This window comes from Leucopleurus acutus, assembly GCF_964270905.1.
Source record: "Leucopleurus acutus genome assembly, chromosome: 19".
In the NCBI taxonomy this organism is placed as follows: domain Eukaryota; kingdom Metazoa; phylum Chordata; class Mammalia; order Artiodactyla; family Delphinidae; genus Leucopleurus; species Leucopleurus acutus.
The window spans coordinates 41,090,900-41,109,205 of NC_139161.1; the positions used below are offsets into that span (position 1 = coordinate 41,090,900).

Genomic DNA, 18,306 nt, shown 5'->3' on the forward strand with positions numbered 1-18,306 from the left:
TGTGAGACAAATTGGTCAGTCCCTGGTCTCCATACCTTTCTCCTTTACACGTTTTTTCAGCAAATATATTACCCCCATCCCGATTGACTCCTAAGAGAAAAGACCATAAGAACTGGAGGGAGATGGATGCCAGAGGCTGCACCGGAGTGGGAGGGGTGCTGGCCACAGATTTGGAAAGTGGAGAGGCCAGAATGGAACGACCTGTGCCAGGGATGGGGCGGGAGGAGGGTGGGAGGAAGCGGAGGAACCGGCGAGGAGGCCTTCTAGAACGGGCTCTTCGGGCCCAAAGCGCTCAGCCTGTCTCCCAGGTGAGGGGAGAGCAGTCCCCTCCACATCCCGCTGGCCAACAGAAGCACATTCCAGGTTAGTAGGAACAGCGTCTTTAATGGGCTCCGCCTCCCACGCCGGCTAAGCCACCCCCCCTTGCCTGCAGCCTTGGCCTCTTCCACAGAGGGGTGCAGGGCGCAGGCAGGGTCCCTGCGAAGCAGGGCCAACGCCCTGAGCAGCGAAGCGGCGCCGTCTCCCGCACGGAGCTTTTGGCCACTCAGAAAATAGTGGGGCTTCGTCCCGGCCTTGAGCACCCGGCCCAGCTCATCCAGCAACCCGAGGCAGCAGGCGCCCGCATTCTCGGCTCGCGCCAGACAGGGCGCGGGCAGCCGCTCACACGCCCAGTAGAGCAACGTCCACAGGAGGTAGGGCGCCGCGACCCTCGTCCTGGCCACCAGAGGGCGCGGTAGCGCCTGGGCCGTCGCATGCGCTTGCAGCAAGGGAATGGGTATGCGCGTCTTGAGCGCCAGCACTTGGCGGGCGAAGTAGAGCTGCCAGCCGGAGGCGTCCGTCTGCTCTGTGACGCCGCCGCCGCCGGGCACCAGGTAGAAGGAAGACGACTCTGAAGCCAGCGGGCCGGCCCACGAGTGCCTCCGAGCCCTCTGGGGACATCCGGCCACGGACACCACGGGGATCAAGTCGAAAATCAGGAGGCGGCGCGGGGACCCGGGTGTAGCCAGGAGGATGGTGGTGACCCCCGCGTGGCGGGCTGCGTGGACCAAGCGCGGGGCACCCGGAACCGGAAACGGGGACTCAACGACAGCAGCCAGCGAAACAAAGAACCAGGCAGCCACCTGGGCGAGGCACAATATGGACCATGCCTCCGAAGCCTCCAACGGCTGTGGCACTGGGCTAACGTCGGTTGCTTTGGTGACGTCACCATTCGTTTTTTTCAGTGGTGAGGGAAAGTCAACATCGGTTACGTCTTGTGGAGGCAACTCTGGCACTGAAACATTACTAGGTGAGTTTTCCAAAGACTCGTGTGTCTCAGGCTCAGTGACGTGTAGCTGGTCCACGGAGATTTGCGGATCCTTGGGAGTTTCTTTGCTTCGAGCTGGGTGGATCGAATCACCTCCTCCTGGGACTGGGGATCCTAGGCAATCCTGCCCTGCCTCCCGGACCGAGGTTCCGTGTACCTGCTCTGGGAGGAAGAGCCATGTGTAACAGGATCCCACGTCCGGTTGCAGCTCCTGCCCAGTGTCATCTAGCGAAAGCACGGGCACCAGGTGTGAAGCCGGCGTCGTAGTGAGGTCCCCGAGCGTAGGGACCTAGAGGCACAGGCCCCAGATCCAGGGAGCCCTCGCGAATCCCGCAACGAAGCAGCAGGAGCTCTGCCTGAGGAGGAAAGCGAGGGTCCCGGCGGTGAACGAGACCTAAGGAAAGAGAAGGGATCGTAATGTCGTGATCCAGAGCCGGGGCGGGGTGAGGCGGAGCTGAGAGCTGCAAGTTCCCGAAGGCTGGGAGGGTTACTTACAAAGCAAAGAGAAAACAAAGTCCTTGGCCTGGAAGAGATCTGGTCCTGGCTTGGGACCTTCACTCCAGCTCGCCTGCACACCCAGCTCCTGGATCAACTGGGTTAGTTCTTGCAGCTGCGCCCCAGAGCAGAAGTCGATGTCCGTGAGCGGCCGGGCTGGGGCTGGGGGTGGTGGGCCCCACCAGGGAGCACTCCCCCAGACCGCGGAAGCCATATGGCTCTGTCGTTTGGGGGCTAGGAAATACACAGACGGGAGGAAGCCCAGACGGGCCGTACCTTTTGTTGCGGAAAACTGGCCCCCGTTCTTTCCTCTTGTAGAGGCCAAGAGGGTTCCCAAGACTCAGTCCGCCAATGGGTCTGCAGACGAAGGGCCCTAAATTTAGTCTTGAAAGAGAACAAATAAATACCTCCTCCATCCTTGCCCTTTTCTCATATGCTGGTCCCTGCCCCCGTGGAACGGTTCACCTGACTCAGCAGGTAGAAAGTAGCTGTTTGGCCCCTCCTAAGGAATGCAGTAGCCTCCTTTTCTGCCCCTTGTCTACGTTCCCCTTACCTCTTTTTCAGAAGAGGCTAGTGGTTTGCGTTTTCCCTCTTAGGGTTAGCTACAAAGGCTGGGAAGAGAATGGATAGGAAGATTCCACAGGTAACTTCTTCCTGCTGCCTGTAAGGCCACGCCCTGAAATTATAACCACGCCCCTTTCTGGAGACTGTCGGGGTGGTTCCGGACCAGCCCGGCCTCCAGTCAGAGTTCAGTCACTCCTTTCGCTCTGCAGAGATCTCGCGGCTATCCAGGGAGTTGTAGTTTGTCTTCAAAGCTACCAGGGCATTGGGGCCACGCCCCCACATCCTTTCCTGTTCCGTTGAAGTAGTGCCTGATGGAAGTTGTAGTTTCTATGGAGATACGCTATTCTGTGTCTTTGCAAGGCCAGGTGAACCGCACAAACACCCCTTGCGGTCAGAACAGAGGCCTAATGGGATGAATCTGAATTGCAAACCATGATGAGGGCCATACACTAACGCATGCGGAGAAATAGGGGACTCTACATCTCACTTGGGAGTAGAGGAGCCCTGGTCATTTAAATCTAGAAGGGTTCTTGCATGCAATTATAACTTCATTATAGAGATGGGCCTGCAAGCCTAGAAAGGTTGCACATGACTTGTCCAAGGTCAGAGCTGAGCCAGAGAGGTGTTGGAAATGGGCTATCCAGCTGGGACGTATCTCCTTGGAATCGGTGATGGTAACGTTAGTCAAGAACACACCGATAATGTGCATGTAGTGACCCAGGGATGGACATCTCACTCAGGGAAGGGACATGTTAGTGTTGCCCACCTCAGACACACAAGTGGTGGCAGGGAAAACGCTTTGGAATCTCGCAGCTTATCTGTGTATACAGAAGAGTTATCAGGACTGAAAATCAAGTCCAGAGGAAACTCCAGCTGGGCTAGGGCAGGGCCATGAAAAATTATCAGGGGAAGGAAATGGCTTTCAGCAACCAGTGCTATCATGGACACAGCTTAAGTCCAGGATGAAACTAGGAGCCAGAATAATAGGACAGAAAGATAGGACACCAGAGACACGCTCACAGATTAGACCAATGCACACTGGACCAGAAATTCTTACATGCCTTTTTCCCAGGGGTCTGTCTCCACAGTGAACTAGGCCTAAGTCCATGGGCAAGAAAATTAAGTGGAGACACCTCGAAAAATTTAGAGGCCTATGAAGGAGGGGACCCCCAGAATCCAGAGCCTAAAACACAAGGTTTCCTAGTCACTGACAAAGAGAGGTCTTCTCCCTCAGTAACCAAGAGCCCCAAACACAGCCCAGAACGGGGGAGGCAAGTTTCCGTACATCTGGTCGTGACCCAAGAGACCAGATGAGGAAAGCTGAAGCCTGGGCTCTTTCTCACAGTCTGGGGAAATCAGGCATTGGCTGTCCATCCCCACATCTTACCTCCTCCCCAGAGGATGGCTTCTGAGCCACCCTAAAAAGAGCTAAGTTCTCTGGGCTCTGGGGGAGCTTTAAGATGCTGGGGGTGGGTGACAGGGAAAGCAAAATCGCTCTAAACTCTAAAGCACTGCTCTCCAATAGCATTTTCCATGATGATGCAAATGTTCTAAATCTGTGCCGTCCAAAACAGTAGCCACTAGCTCCACGTGCCTACTGAGCACTTAGAAGGTCATGCCACTGAGGAACAGAATTTTTTTTTTTTTTTTGGCCAAACCATGAAGCTTGTGGGGTCTGAGTTCCCTGACCAGGGATTGAACCCCAGCCACAGCAGTGAAAGCGCCAAGTCCCAACACCTGGACCACCAGGGAACAGAATTGGATGCCAGGGAAATTCCGTTCCCTGAGGAAGAGAATTTATAATTTATAACTTAATTTTTAACAGAATTAATTTTCCTTAATTTTAACTAATTTACATTCTAATAGGCATTTGGCTAGTGGCTACTGTAATTGACAATGCAGCTCTAGGGCCTTGGCGATAACGGATTCAGCTAGAAAGCGATGGAGGGAAAGCAGGGATAGTTTAGGTCCTCATCAAGCCCTGTGGGATGGGGCTAGGGTGGATGTCCTCAATAACCACAGATCACTTCTCTTGTCTCTTTATTCCTCGTGCATATCTGTCCCCTCTTTTTCTAAGTTGCTCATCACACACTGATATCCCCACTCCTTGATGGTCTCCGGTGAGTTGTTGGATGTCTCTCGGTGAAGGCGCCTGGGAGACAGAGCTTCGCACTTGTCCCTGCCTGTTCTGAACTGTCTCTGGTGGGCATCAAAGACCACGTGCCCGAGCCGGGTGCCTGACCCAGGACAGTAGGGCTTCCAGCTGGTTTTGGGAGGTGTAGACATCTGGCGATAGTTCTGGCAGGTTGGAGGAACTGTATCCATGTGGTGGTACACTCAGTCTTGGCTGCCTGCTCGCTGGGAGGGTGATTGCAGCTCAATCAGCCCAGGTACCTCTGAGAAGGCTTGCAGGTCATTGTAGGCTACGTGAGCCTTGGGAGAGCAGGAGTTCTGACTGGGTGGGATAGAAGTCCATGTTATGTGCTGCCCTGCATTCTCCTTTCAAGGAACTGCCTCAGATATAAATGACTGTCGGGTCTGATGTGGGCCCAAAACTTGGACAGAGTCAGTTCCTAGAGGGTTCTTATGGAGGCCAGGATTTGGGATAAGGCATGAGTTGTTATGGAGGCCTGATCTCTTGGATGAGCCAGAGTACTGAGTAAGGGCTGGACTCTTCTGGGGTCAGGATCTCGATGAATTCCACAGTACTTGTGTAAGCTAGGGTCATGGGTATGTTCTGAGCCCCTGTCAATTCCAGCATCTTGGGTAAAGCCTGGAAGCTTGTGGAGGCCTTGGTCTTGAGCAAGGCCTGGGTTCTTGGGGAGGTCTGGGTTTGTGGTTGGGCCTGGGTTTCAGGAAACTCTGCAGACTTTGGAAGGGCCTGGGGTCCTTTGGAGGACAGAGGCTTGGTTGAGGCCTAGACTCTCAGGAAGTTCAGGGGGTTGGGCCTGGTTTGGGGTTTGGGAAGTAGTGGATAACTGGAGAGGGATGGGGCCCTGGGAAGAGAGGACAGACTGAGAAGACTTGGAGGTTGGGGGAAAGGTGGGGGTTTGTATTAAGGTGGAGGGCTTCTGGTGGTTGCTGTGTTGATGAAAGACCCAGGATCTGGGAGAAACAAGCGGTAGATAAAGAGTGTATGGTGGAGGCATGGTGCATGGTGAGCTCTGGGCACTGTTTGGAGAATGGAAGCAAGGTTGAGAAGGTACAGCATCCTTGGAGTACAGGAATTTGGGGTAGACTGGAGTCTGGGGGTCCGTGTTTCTCTTCTGAGACCTGCAAGGAAGGAAGCTGCAGTAAGGGAAGGTCTTGGACTGTACAAATTTGTCTTTGGCATCATTTGAGATCTTCCATTCCATATTCCCCAACTCCAGGTAACCCAGTATGGATCCTGTGGAGGGCTTAGCACTGTCCCCACTACATTGCTTGAGTGTTTGTTCAGCTGTACCAGAGCTCACCAGACCATGCCCCTCTTGGGGCCTGGAGAGGGTACCAAAATCCTTTCTGGAATACCCAGAGTTCTGAGGGGCACACACATGGAATAAGTTCTGCTTTACCCTACGGGCATCATAGACCACACGGCCGGAGGAGAGGCCTTGGCTGAAGGCAGACAAGGTAGAGGGAATAGAATCTAGGATGGGGATAGGGGTGGTGGAAGGGACTGGAGTGTTCGTCAGGGCCATGCCCAGCGCTGGGACAGAGGTTGTGTCAGAAGTTGGGACAGGGGCTGGTGTAGGGGCTAGGGCAGGAGTAGTAGCAGGGGCAGAATTTGGGGGAGGGACTGGGGCAGAATTTGGGGGAGGGACCAGAGTGTATGCATGGGTATAGGTCAGATGAGCATGGGTCAGGGTGCAGACAGAAGTGTGGCCCAGGGACTGGGCTGAGGCATGTGAGGGGGCCTGGGCTTAGGCCTGGGCTGGAGTATGGGCTGAGGTATGCTCAGGGCCATGGACCTGGGCAGGGCTGTGCTCAGGGGTGAGGGCTGGGGAGGGGGTCTGGGCCTGGGGGGTGGTGTGCTCAGGGAGGTGGAATGTGGAGCAAGTCTGGGCCTGAGGTGGGGCGTGCTCAGAGGGGTGGGTGGAGGAGAAGGTCTGGGCTTTGGCAGGAGTGTTCCCAGTGGGGTGCACTAGGGAGAAGGCCTGGGCCCAGGCGGAAGTGTGCTCATGGGCGTGGCCTCGGGAGCAGGTCTCAGCCTGGGTGGGGGGCGGGTGTGCTCAGGGGGGTGGGCTGAGGAGGTGGCCTGGGCCTTGGCAGGAGCATGCGCAGGGGGCTGAACTGGGGGGCGGGTCTGGGCCCGGGCTGGGACCTGGGCTGGGTCAGAGTCTGGGGTCTTAGTCTTGCTGTCTTGGGGCAGGTGGAGTGGAACCACGTCCACCTTGCTCATCCTGCAGAGCTTGGAAGATGTCTCTTACCTGTAGTAAAAGTTGGCTTGGGACTTTAAGACTGTGACCGGAGGGGCCTCCCCAGCTCTCACTACCCACTCCTTCCACAGTCCCCGTGGAACCTCCGTGGAAGCCCCAGCCCGTCCACACTGAGGCGGCATCCAGCAGTACTTAGAAGCCTTCTCATCTTTTCTGTCTCGTATCCAGGAGTCAGGGTGGTTTGGGTGCCCAAGCAGGAAGCTTGGGCCATGGCGGAAGCAGGGAGAAACTCTTGAGCACAGGTTCTTGGGATCCATGGAGCAGCGCATGTGACGGCTGCCTACACAGCTTGCTTGCTTGTCTGCAGGGAAAGGCGAGATGGGTCAGGGCCTGGGTTCCTGAGGGGCTGAGAATCAAGGCAGGGATAGAAGAAAGGGGACAGGCCCACATCCCCTGAACCCACGCCGGCGCCCACTCACCTTTGTGGAAAATACGATTGAAAAGTGCCCGCAAGAATCTCTTCAGATGCCTCCAGAGCTGAGGGAAGAAGGGGAGGGGGGAGGCCGGGAGCAGGGTGAGCCCTGAAATCCAACCCTTGTCCGGCCACACCCCAGCAGCCCTCCCACCTCAGCCCCTTCAAGACCCCAGGGCTCCCCCAACCCCGCTGCACATTTCCTGCCCTGACCATAACCACCATGTTGATCCCCACGTTGACGAAGATCAAGCTGACCAGGAGCAGGATTATTGCGTCTCCTTGCTCCTGGCATTTCCTGGGGATGGGGCCAGGGAACGGCTCAGCTCCACAGTAGGTTCGCTCACCCATGGCCATTGGTCCCAGGACTGCCTGGGCCCCCTGCCCTCCACTTTTAACTGGGTGTCAGACTGGGTCATAATGGGGCAGGTGGTGACATCACAGTGAGGGAGGGGGACGAAAAGGAGGGCCCAGGGTGGCATTGCCTGGTAACCAGGGTCAGGTAAGCTGAGCCTGGACAGTCAAACAGGGCCCGTAGGCCGGCACACCTCCCGAGCGGTCATTCATTCGCTCACCGCCCGCTCACTCACTTGTTCGAATGACACATTCCATCTCTTGGCCCCTCCTGAGACTAGGAAGACCTCGGCCTCAGAGGCCTCCTGAAGGCCTGGCTGGAGTCCAGAGCCTCAGCCTTTTTCATGCCCTTCACTGGGCCTGGAGCTGGACCTGCCCAGATGTGGAACCTCCCAGTTTGGAAGCAGCTTCTTGTATGAGGCTCTTTGGGGACGGGGACAGCTGAGACACAGAGGAGGTGCCCAGAGACCAGTGGTTTGGAGTCTGCAGCTGCAGATGTACTTAGTGCATGGTATAGGACCAGGAGGGGCCTGCTGTCAGGACTGTGGCCACTAAACCAAGGGGACCCTCAGGCCAAGAAGGGGACACTGGCTTCTTATTGCAGGAAGCCAAGGGCAGGGACCCAGGCTGGCAGAAGGAGTGGTGCTTCCAAGCCACAGACCACCAATGTTTCCTGGACTCTAGCACTCTTTATTCCTCTCTCCATGCCCTGACGGCCCCACCCCGGCCCCATTTGCTGCTGGTCAGTTCATTTTCCCAGTCTGTCTCCCATGCAGAGAGGGCCTTGAGGCCAATTTGGAAGGTAGCAGCGAGTTGGCCCGCGTTTGGCTCTTGCACTTGCCATTCAGCTCCAGGCTGTCATACATCTGGTAGTTGGCATTGCCCCCCGGGTTCCAGCTGAGTGGCATGAAGGTGGGTGGGGGTGGAGGGTGCTCGGTAGCCTGGACTTCAGGAAGGGGCTGGGAGGGGCGGAGGAGCAGCGCTGAGCTGGGAGCCGGGGCCCGCTGGTACGAGGCCTCGGCCAGCACCGTGAGGGAGGCGGAGGCGGCCAGAGGGCGCCGCACGGGCAGCATATCAGCCCATTCGGCCGCCCGGCGCCGCACCTTGTGGGGATCCCGGGAGTAGTTCAAGTGTCCCGTGGAGAGGTGTGGCCTGCGGTTGGGCTGGCTGTGAGCACAGCTGGGGAGGCTCCGTCCACTGGCCGGTGGGGAGTTGCGCTGCCAGGCTTCGGGCCGGCAGCCCCAAGGCACCAGAGCAGATGGAGGCCCAGAGCCCTCCAGACCACGCCGCTGCTGATCCCAGGAGTCATACGGGAGCTGGCCCCTTGAGGGGTAAGTGCTGTGCCCCCCAGGGACCCACGAGGGGTTAGGGGGCAATCGTCGGGGAGGTGGTGGAGACGAGGTCCAGCGGTCAGCCTCCACGTTGCCCCAGATGCGGGTTGGTGAGCAGGGGGACCCAAAGGACTGCAGCCTTAGCTCGGACTTGGCCTCCACACGCTTGGCCATGCAGCGCAGCTCGGGCGACAGGTAGAGACAGGGTGGTGGCAGGCTGGCCAGGATCCCACCCTGGCGGCCCCAGAGGCCCACGTTGGAGGGCAGGCCCATCTGCTGGTATAGCCCTCCCCAGCACCCCCACGGGTACTTGGGTTGTGGGAAGGAAAGATCCTCCTCCTCCTCCAGGTAGGAGTCCGGGTCCTCGCAATCAAAGGAGGGCATCGGCCGCAGCTGTGACATCCCGTGGCTGCGATGCAGCCTACGGAAGCCTGAGCGGCTGTAGGGGAATTGTCTGCGGTTCTTTGGCCTCCGCTGGTGGCTGCCGGGGTGGCGGCTGCAGCTGCGTCTATGGTTGCAGAGATGATGGTAGGAGGACAGGGAGTAGTAAGCGGGCCGGGCCATCTTCATTTCCACAGGGTCCAGGGTGCAGTGGATGTGGACTTCATGGGCCTTGGCAGGAGGATGTTTGGGGGACCTTTCACAAGCCTGTGAGATTTCATCTGGGGGAAGCGAGAGTCCGTGAGGGCAGGGCAACTGTCAGAAGAGTTCAGGGTTGGGAATCTGGGGGCCTGGGTTTCTAGGGCCCAGGGAGTGGCGGGGGGGGTGCCACTTACCTGTCTTCCGTACTTACTTTTCTGGTTAATCCAATAGATGGTCTTGTTTAAGGCATTCTGGAGCCCATGCCATACCTGGGGTTGGTGGGGTGGGGTGGGTGAAAATGAAGGCCAGGCTCTGTACCCTCACCCCCCCCTCCCAGCCAAGACCATTCCTGCAGATGGAGGTGCAGGCTGCAGCTGGTTCCCACCCTCAGCCCTCTTCACCCCTACTGGTGGTCCCCAACCATCTCTGACCATAGTTGCCATGCTGATCCCAATGCTGACAAGAACGACAAGGCCCAACAGCAGGAGTAGGAAGTCCTCCACATTCTGGGTTCTTTCTTGGTATTGATGGCAGCACCCCAGGTTGTCATACCAGAGCCGGTTTTCCATGGTGGGGGGGGGGGTCCTAGAGCCACCTGGGCCACGGGCCGCCCCCCCACCACCACCGGCCCTGACCCACAGTGCACTCATGCCAGGACCTGCGGACACCCACCAACAGGTGAGGGAGCATGGTCATAATGAGACACGTTGTAGGGAGTCACAATGCCGAGGTGGCCAATCTTTCATCCACTCAGCTGGCCCTTTATGTGGCCATCTCTGCCCTCGGCTCCCACTACATGGAGCCTAGTCCCCAGAGTTCAGTCTGTCCTTCTGTCTCCATGGGGCCTTGCTTAACTTGATTTGCAAGCATGGTTGCTACAGATGAGAGACCGTCTTCATAGGGACTGAATCATGCATAAAGGATTTCCTCCATTTCATTGTTCGAGACATTATGGCAGCTTATGTAGCCTGTTGGGATTCTTCGAACTAGCCTGTAGTTCTTAAAAAGTTTCAAGAGAAGCCAGAAATCCAAATTTCTCTGTGAAATATCCACATTTCAAAAGTAGCAAACCAATTCAAATTTTAAATTCTGCTGGCCAACAACATGGGCCAAACAAAACACACCGGTTTGTTACCTCTGATGTATACTGTATAATGCTTCTGTTCTCATCTTCTCATATGATCCTCAGACTAGGGAGCAGATACTATTATTAGCTTCATTTTACAGATGGGGAAACTGAGGCACAGGGCAGTTTAGTAGCTTGTCCAAAGTTTGAGCACCAAAGCTGGAACTTGAGGTTTTTACAGTGTGCTTTTTTATCCTCATCACAAATGCATCCTTTTAGAAATAACCTTTTTTTTTATCCTAAAGATATTACAAAATACAATAAACTACAGGAAGGTAAAAACAAAGAAAAAACGACCACTGGTCCCAACATGCAAACATAAACACTGTTACTTAGTGTATTTCCTTACAGAAAAAAAATTTCCCTGTTCATTCAACCAGAGGTACCAGCTGTATAGGTTAGGATCTGTGCTAGGTGCTGGGGATATTACAGTGAACAGACATAGTTCCTGCCCTCAGAAGGCTTACAATCTAGTTCTTGTTCTTTGTTCCATTCATTGCCAACCTAGATGTGAATATCCAATGGAGCTTCTTCAAGAAGCCAAAGAGTAAATAAGCGGATAGTGCATTTCAGGTGGGCCCAAGGCCCCCATCTGCCCAGTCCCACTTGGGCTTCCTCCCTAGAAACGAAATGATGAGAGGATTGGACTCCTAGTGAAGGAGTTAAGATGCAGAAAGGGATAGGACTTGAGAGTCCTACCAAACTCTCAATTCAACTGGCCGAGGACCTCGGTCTCGGCCCTCTCGTCCTCAAGGAAAGGGGTCGGGAGGGGCCAAGTGGTACGTGGCGTCCTGAAAGATGACGAGGGTCCCGACGCTCGTGAAGATGATGAAGGTCCAAAGGAAGAGGCAGTCCACCACCATGACCACAAACTGCCAGTCCTCCTTCAGCTGGGGGTAGGAAGAGGAAACTGTTCCTGAGCTCCAGACCCCCAGGGAAGGCGGCCCCAAGGCCCTGTACCGCACCCAGGTGCTCTTACCACGGCTTTGAGACAAGGGCAGGCCCGCAGAATAGTAGAGAGCGAAACTGCGGGCGACCGAGGTGAGTAAAGAACAAGTCGGAAACCAGGAGGCGGGACCAAGTGAGGCAAACTTCCAATCAGAAATAAAATCGAGTGCTGGGGGCGGAGCCTAAGTTTGTGGGTGGAGCCAAGGCCACCTCAGGCCTTGCCTTGGCCCACCCTCTTTGGATTCACCGCGTCGTGGTCCTCCTGTTCCTGCAGCTGTTGAGCGATGTAGCTGATTGAGGAAACGACCTCCCGTAGCTCGGGAGGCAGGCCCACAGCCCGGTGTGGACCATCGGTAAATCGCCGCAGGGCCGGGGCAGACAGTTCAGGCTGGAACCTGGAAGAGGCGAGTCTGTTTGGCCACGACCGGGGCACAAAGACGGCCTGCGCGGCTGCTCTAGGCCCCGCCCCAACTCCCTCCTCCAACGCCCATCCAGGTTTCAAAACGCGAGAGAGCACTTCAGGTTCTCTCCGACAGCGGCGACCTCTCTAGCCTTCCGCAATTCCTCCTATTCCCTTACGCTTTACTTCCCACCTCCCCGCAAAGTGGGCAACAGAAGGGATACTACAAGTCCCATGATGCTCAACCACGACAACCTCCGGGAGCTTAGGACGCCTGCCTCCGCACAGTCTCCTGGGAACTGTAGTTCTCCCTCTCCCTTCTACATGGGCGATGGGGAGTAGATACTACCTGTTGGGTTTGGGGAAGAGAAAATCATTTGGTGGCTTGCGGATGAAATATTCATCTGTTCCCCGACCCCAGCCACTTCCTGGAGAATCCCTGAGAGGTATAGGAGGTGGCTCCGGTTTCTGGTCTCTCTCAGGTTTGGGTCTCTTCAGACCCAGATACGGAGGGAGTTTGTGGATAAGATCTGCTGAGTAGAAGAAGAGGCGTATTGGAGGGGGCTCTTATGCTCTCAGACCAGAAGGGAAGCCGCCAACCACCCCCACGGCATGTGCCCATTCCTGTGCATGCGTGCATGCGTCCCACAGATGAAATGCAACTACACAGCCCAAGAGTTCTTAAGTGGGTTAGGAGGCATCCTGACTGGAAAGAAAAGTTATGAGGGCTTCCACCCTGATAGTACCTAACCCTTAGAATGCTTCCTTGGGACCCACGATGGGCAGTATTGATGAAGATAGTCTGGGATCTACGCAGCGTCAATGATGGGAGGATAAAATTAATTGGGCAACATTTCAACACCCAAAGACCTTGGCACTTTGACACTCTACCAGGAGTTGTAGTTCTCCCTCAGGTCTGTGAAAGGGAAGGTTGAAGTTGGTGGGAGGGAGGAGCGATACCTGGACAAAAAGCCAAATACTAGGATTGAGAGTTAACACAGGTTGGAGAGGAGATCTTCTTACCTGACGGACCTAAAGGGGCATTTGGTGGGTGTGGGGTGAGCGATGGTGCAGGTTGAGGTCTATGACGCTAAGGATGACTGAGAAGGTGACGAGGACCATGGTAAACATGAGGTATTTGATAATCATGGGGACAGACGGGGAGGTCTCAGGCACTTTGTCTGCCGGCAGCAGCAGGAACACAGGAAGGGTCAGCAGGGCAAAGGTCGAGAGCCCCATCTTCTCTCCTTGGGGGACAGAGCGGAAGGCGGAAGGATTAGGCTTTGCCAGAAAGCAATCTCCCCGGCATAATCAGTGACCGTGTTTCCAGCCCACTCAAGGACAGGCTTTTGGAAGGGTCAACTGCATGTAACTAACTCCTACATTTATACCTCCAACCTGGACTGATTCCCCTAAATTCCACACTTGTATCCACCTGCCTACTTAACCTCTCAATTTGGGTGTCCACTAGACATCTCGAACTTCACATGTCCAAAACTTAATTCCCTCACCACCGACTCCCGCCATAGTCTTCCTCAGTTCACAAATGACAACTCGATCTTTCCTGTGGCTCAGGCCAAATCCCTTTGAGTCATTCTCAGCTCTCCTCTCTCTCATCCCATATCCAATCCATACCAAACCCTGTTGGCTCTACCTTCAAAATATATCCTGAAACTGATGACTTATCACATCTACCACTACCATCCTGGCACAAGCCACCATTACCTCAGATCTGAGTTATTATAAAGGCCTCCTCTTTGCTTCATCCTTTGCCCCCCTGCTGACTGTTCTCAACAGAGCAGCCAGATTGACCCCGTTAAAATGTAAACCAGATCATACCACTCCAGTGGCTTCCCATCGCCTTTAGCATAAAAGTCCATACTGAAGTCTACAAGGCCTTCCCATTAGTTCTCTGACTACATCTCATACTGTTTTCTCTCTTGCTTACTTCATTCAGTTATTACTTCATTGGCTATTTCTTGAATATGCAAGGCACACGCCCACCTCAGAGCTTTTTGCACTCACTGTTAACTCCTCCTGCTAATTTCTTCCCCCAGATATCTACCAGGGTCATTCTCTCACTTCCTTCAAGTCTTTGTTCAACTATTGATCAAACATTCCCTTTTTAGTGAGGCATTCACTGACCATCCTATTTTTAAATTGCAACCCCTGTGATGAACCATAGCGGAAAAGAATATGAAAAATATATATATATCTATAAATGAGTCACTTTGCTGTACAGAAGAAATGAAACACAACATTGTAAATCAACTATATTTCAATAAAATTGTTTAAATAAATAAATAAATTGCAACCCATACCCCCATTCGCATCCTCCCCAAACCCTTTTCCCATTTTTCCTTCTTAGGAATTGACCTCTCCTAATATACTATCTAGGAATTCCCTGGTGGCACAGTGGTTAGGAATCCACCTGCCAATGCAGGGGACGCGGGTTCGAGCCCTGGTCAGGGAAGATCCCACATACCGCGGAGCAACTGAGCCCGTGCGCCACAACTACTGAGCCTGTGCTCTAGAGCCCGCCAGCCACAACTACTGAGCCCACGTGCCACAACTACTGAAGCCCGTGCGCCTAGATTCTGTGTTCCACAACAAGAGGACCCACCGCAGTGAGTAACCCGTGCACTGCAACGAAAGTAGCCCCTGTTCACCACAACTAGAGAAAGCTCCCGCGCAGCAACGAAGACCCAACGCAGCCTAAATTAATTAATTAAAAAAATAATAATACACTATTCAATGGGTTTATTATGTTTGCTGACTGTCTCCCCACTAGAATATAAACTCCATGAGAGCAGGGATTTTTGTCTGTTTTATTCACTGATGTATTCCCAGCGCCTTGCACATTACAGATGTTCAACAAATATTGTTAAATGAGTGAGTGGACCAACCCCTGTAGCAGGAACTATATAGCAAATCGAAGGATCTAAAAATGAAACCAAGTATATAAGAATATGCCAGGTGACTGGTTATTACTGTGGCATACAACAGGCGCTGAAAACTTCATGGAAGCTATTGAAATAAGTAACTATTATGGTCTGTTCTACTTTAGTCCTGTAATATTGGGTTCCAAGATTTGCCTTGCTCCAGGAAGAAGGAGAAGTTACATGTGGAAGTGTGTTCTAGAGATGCATCACTCTCCTTCCCTAGACTGAGAGAGGGCTTGATTACAGAGAGAAGGAAAGCGTGTGTTTTTTGTTTGTTTTGTTTTGTTTTGTTTTTCAGGCCACAGCAGTGAAAGCCCAGAATCCTAACCACTAGGCTACCAGAGAACTCCCAGTAAAGCATCTTTGAATATGAGAGTTTAGGATATCAGTCTCTGGATCAGACTAGTACTAAGCAGGGTTGGAACAGCAATACTGCCTCTCTCTGTGTAATGTCAGGTGAATGACTTAAACTCACTTAGCCTCTGTGAAACGGGCAGACAATTCAGTACTTACCTCACAGAGTTGTGAAGATTAGAACTGAGTTAATATATGTAACACATTATTTGTATTATCTTATAGCAAGTGCTCCAAATTAGAAAAGACTATACCTACACGTACACAAAGCTTACAGAGTACCAGGCATAGTTCTATTAACTCAGTTAATCCTCAAAATAGTCCTATGTGGGAGGGACAAAGACTGTCCTATTTCCAGATCAGGACACTAAGAGATTAAGGAATTTGCCCAAGGTTACTCTGTTAGCATATTGTGCTGTCTCCCAGAGAAATGTTGGCTATTATTTCCAAGGGACATAGGAGGTTAAGGGACTAGTAGGCGGCATTTGACAAGTGGGGGAGGGAGGATGCCAGGAATGGGGAAAGGGAAAGGAAGCGTTAGCTGAGCCTGGGAGTTTGTTGGTCAGAGGAGTGGCAGTTCCAAGGATGAGATCCTAGGATTCTGAAGGGAAGAGTTCAGAAGTTACTGGGTGCAGAGAAGTGAGCAGCAGAGGGGAGGTAGAGCTTGAGGTTGGAGGGGAAATCTGGATGCAGAGGCAAAGGCTCTTCCTGAAAGGAAAACCTGGGTGAGATTGCTGAAGCACAGTTCATGAAGGCTTGAGTTGGCAGGAAAACCTTCCCTGTATTATGGGTGAAGAGCAAGAACCTGAGCTATTGGTAAGAAGGAGTGCTGGGCCCCTTCCCCTCTTACCTGCATCTGGTGGCAGGTAGAAGACGAAGATGGCCAGAAGAGTGATGAGGATGCATGGGGCAATGACGGTGACCAGGTAAAAGAGAGGCTTCCGGCAAATGATGAGGTACAAGGTGACTTCTTCACGCCGCCTTTCCCCCCTCCCCTATGATCCACTGGAGGCTGGATTAGCCGAGAAGGCTTGTGAATAATCTCCCATTGACCATTCTCTTGGGGAGAGTGGGGGGAGAAGAGAAGGTGACACAGATGTGGAACCTCTCTTTGTTGGTGCCAGATACGGCTTTCTTTTCTTTTCTTTTCTTTTCTTTTTTTCTTTTTTTTTTTTTTTTGCCTCACTGCGCTTGTGGATCTTAGTTGTGCTTGTGGGATCTTAGTTCCCCAACGCGGGATTGAACCCGGGCCCTCAGCAGTGAAAGTTTGGAGTCCTAACCACTGGACCGCCAGGGAATTCCCAGATATGGCTTTCTCTGCCACATTCTAGAGCAGGGGGGACTGATGTAATATGGGGCCAGCTATGGTCCCTGGGCTGGACAGCCCATCTCTAATAAATTTAAGCAAGTCTCAATTTCCATAACCACAAAATATAGACAGTTACACCTATCTTGCTGAACCCACAGGGACTCACTAAGGGAATATATTTATCAGCCTGTCAGAAACTGGAAATCGTAAAGCCCATGGACATGGGAGCCAAGCCGACTCACCAATAAAGTTGCCTTCATGAATATGCACTTCCTGCCGCTCCTGCCCATCGGGACCCAAGCCGGTCTGCAGACTGACTTCTGAGCTGTCATAGCTATAGGAACTGAACACCATGGTGCAGTTCTGCCAGTCAAAGGGGAAGTAGGTGACCTGGATGGAGTGGAGAGTCACTAGAGCTGCCAGAGAGCTGGTCAGGGCTGGGGGAGTTGGGGAGGTCACAGGGCAGACAGGGGTCAGAGGATATGGTGCACCAGGGAGATAGGGATCACCAGGGGGAGATCGCAGAGAAGTGGAGTCACAGAGGAATAAGAAGGTTATGCGGGGAGGTCATGGACAATGGAGGGCGGCGGTCACTGAGGAAGACTGGAAGTCAATGAAAGTGGACAGAGAAGATGAAACTCAATGGAAAATCAGAAGGGTAAGAGAGACGTGAGGGTCATGGGGATTATGGAGGAGGGATATCTGAGTGAGGGTTTCTAGGAGCGCCTTGAGCTTCCCAGGTGGGGCCCGGACACCTGGATGCTGCAGCTGCTGCGATAGATGCCCGGGGGCTGCCAGCGCACGGAGCCGTCGGACGACACCATGACGCTGATGTCCAGAGCAACATCAAAATTTCCGTCGTTGCTGCCCGGAAAGAATCTTCTCATCTGGGTTCAGGTCCCTCCCTCCGGAGGCCGCGCCCCTCCAGAGGCCCTGCCCCACCTCCCAGACTCTGGGAACATCCTTACTTGTTTAGGAGCACCACGTCTGGTAGCCACACGGATTCGGCAGTGATGCGGAGTGAATCGATGCCCTCTTGCTCCTCAGGGTCCCAGCTCAGCCTGTAGTCGGTCCACTCCTAGGGAAGCAGAGGCTGAGGGGCCGTCTCCGGCTGGAGGTTGGAAGGAGTCTTGGGATGTGCGAAGGAAGCCCGGGCAGGGAATGCAAGGGAGGAGAGCCGCGCAGGCATGGTCTGTGGTTCTGGAGGCCGGGGCCCTGTTTAAGACTCCACCTGCACTCTTTGGGACCCTATTAACTGATTTCCCCTTCTCTCTCATCGGGCTCCAATTTCTTCTTTCTGTAAAAAAGAGGGAGTTGCACGCTAGCCTCTAAAACAGTGGTTTTCAAACTGTAGTTAACGACCCTTTTCATAGGTCCGGAATCAAATGAGTGGCCCCAAACCAGTGTTAAAAATAATTTAGAATGAAAAATGCATGGAATGCAGCTCCCATAGTAAAGATAGGTATTGTTTCCTGAAGCTTCTGTTTCAGTTATAAATGTGTTTTCTGAGGTCGTGATGCAAAAAAGAAAAAAACAAATCTTACCAGGCGGAACATTCGAGGAAATTGTAAAGGCAGCGGCATGCCCGCCCTTTCCCACCGTGCGGGGTTCTCCGTACCAGGTCTAAGCAGACCTTTGTGCTCATCTCCTCATCCTTCTCGTACTAGAAGGGAAAAGTTTAAAGGGTAGATATGATGTCAGTGTAGAGAAATGAGGGGCTCGGTGGGTAAACTCTCCCTGGAAACTCCCCTCTTTTTCTGAGTCG

General features: G+C 53.6%; 4 protein-coding genes across 4 annotated transcripts; all 4 read right to left on the reverse strand.

Moving 5' to 3' along the window:
- Window positions 1-382: 382 nt before the first annotated feature.
- Window positions 383-2,015, reverse strand: LOC309976209 (transmembrane protein 102-like; the record flags this gene model as incomplete). The annotated part of the gene is given in 4 exon segments (XM_082861772.1): window positions 383-421; window positions 423-1,554; window positions 1,556-1,700; window positions 1,802-2,015. Coding segments are annotated over 4 exon segments (1,530 nt in total).
- Window positions 2,016-5,217: 3,202 nt separating this feature from the next.
- Window positions 5,218-7,552, reverse strand: LOC309976129 (uncharacterized protein SPEM3-like; the record flags this gene model as incomplete). The annotated part of the gene is made up of 2 exons (XM_082861604.1): window positions 5,218-6,242; window positions 7,384-7,552. 2 exons carry the CDS (start codon window positions 7,550-7,552, stop codon window positions 5,218-5,220), a joined length of 1,194 nt encoding a protein of 397 aa, XP_082717730.1.
- Window positions 7,553-8,292: 740 nt separating this feature from the next.
- LOC309975175 (uncharacterized protein SPEM2-like) lies at window positions 8,293-10,037 on the reverse strand (the record flags this gene model as incomplete). The annotated part of the gene is made up of 3 exons (XM_082860125.1): window positions 9,894-10,037; window positions 9,674-9,731; window positions 8,293-9,542 (listed from the first exon to the last, which is right to left on the reverse strand). The coding sequence occupies exons 1-3, from the start codon at window positions 10,029-10,031 to the stop codon at window positions 8,293-8,295; spliced, it is 1,446 nt and encodes a 481-aa protein (XP_082716251.1). The 5' UTR covers window positions 10,032-10,037.
- A 222-nt stretch (window positions 10,038-10,259) lies between these two features.
- LOC309975445 (acetylcholine receptor subunit beta-like) lies at window positions 10,260-18,186 on the reverse strand (the record flags this gene model as incomplete). The annotated part of the gene is given in 11 exon segments (XM_082860575.1): window positions 10,260-11,478; window positions 11,784-11,931; window positions 12,286-12,466; window positions 12,960-12,971; window positions 12,974-13,183; window positions 16,083-16,211; window positions 16,214-16,291; window positions 16,784-16,931; window positions 17,297-17,405; window positions 17,510-17,619; window positions 18,160-18,186. Coding segments are annotated over 11 exon segments (1,293 nt in total). The 3' UTR covers window positions 10,260-11,337.
- Window positions 18,187-18,306: the final 120 nt, after the last annotated feature.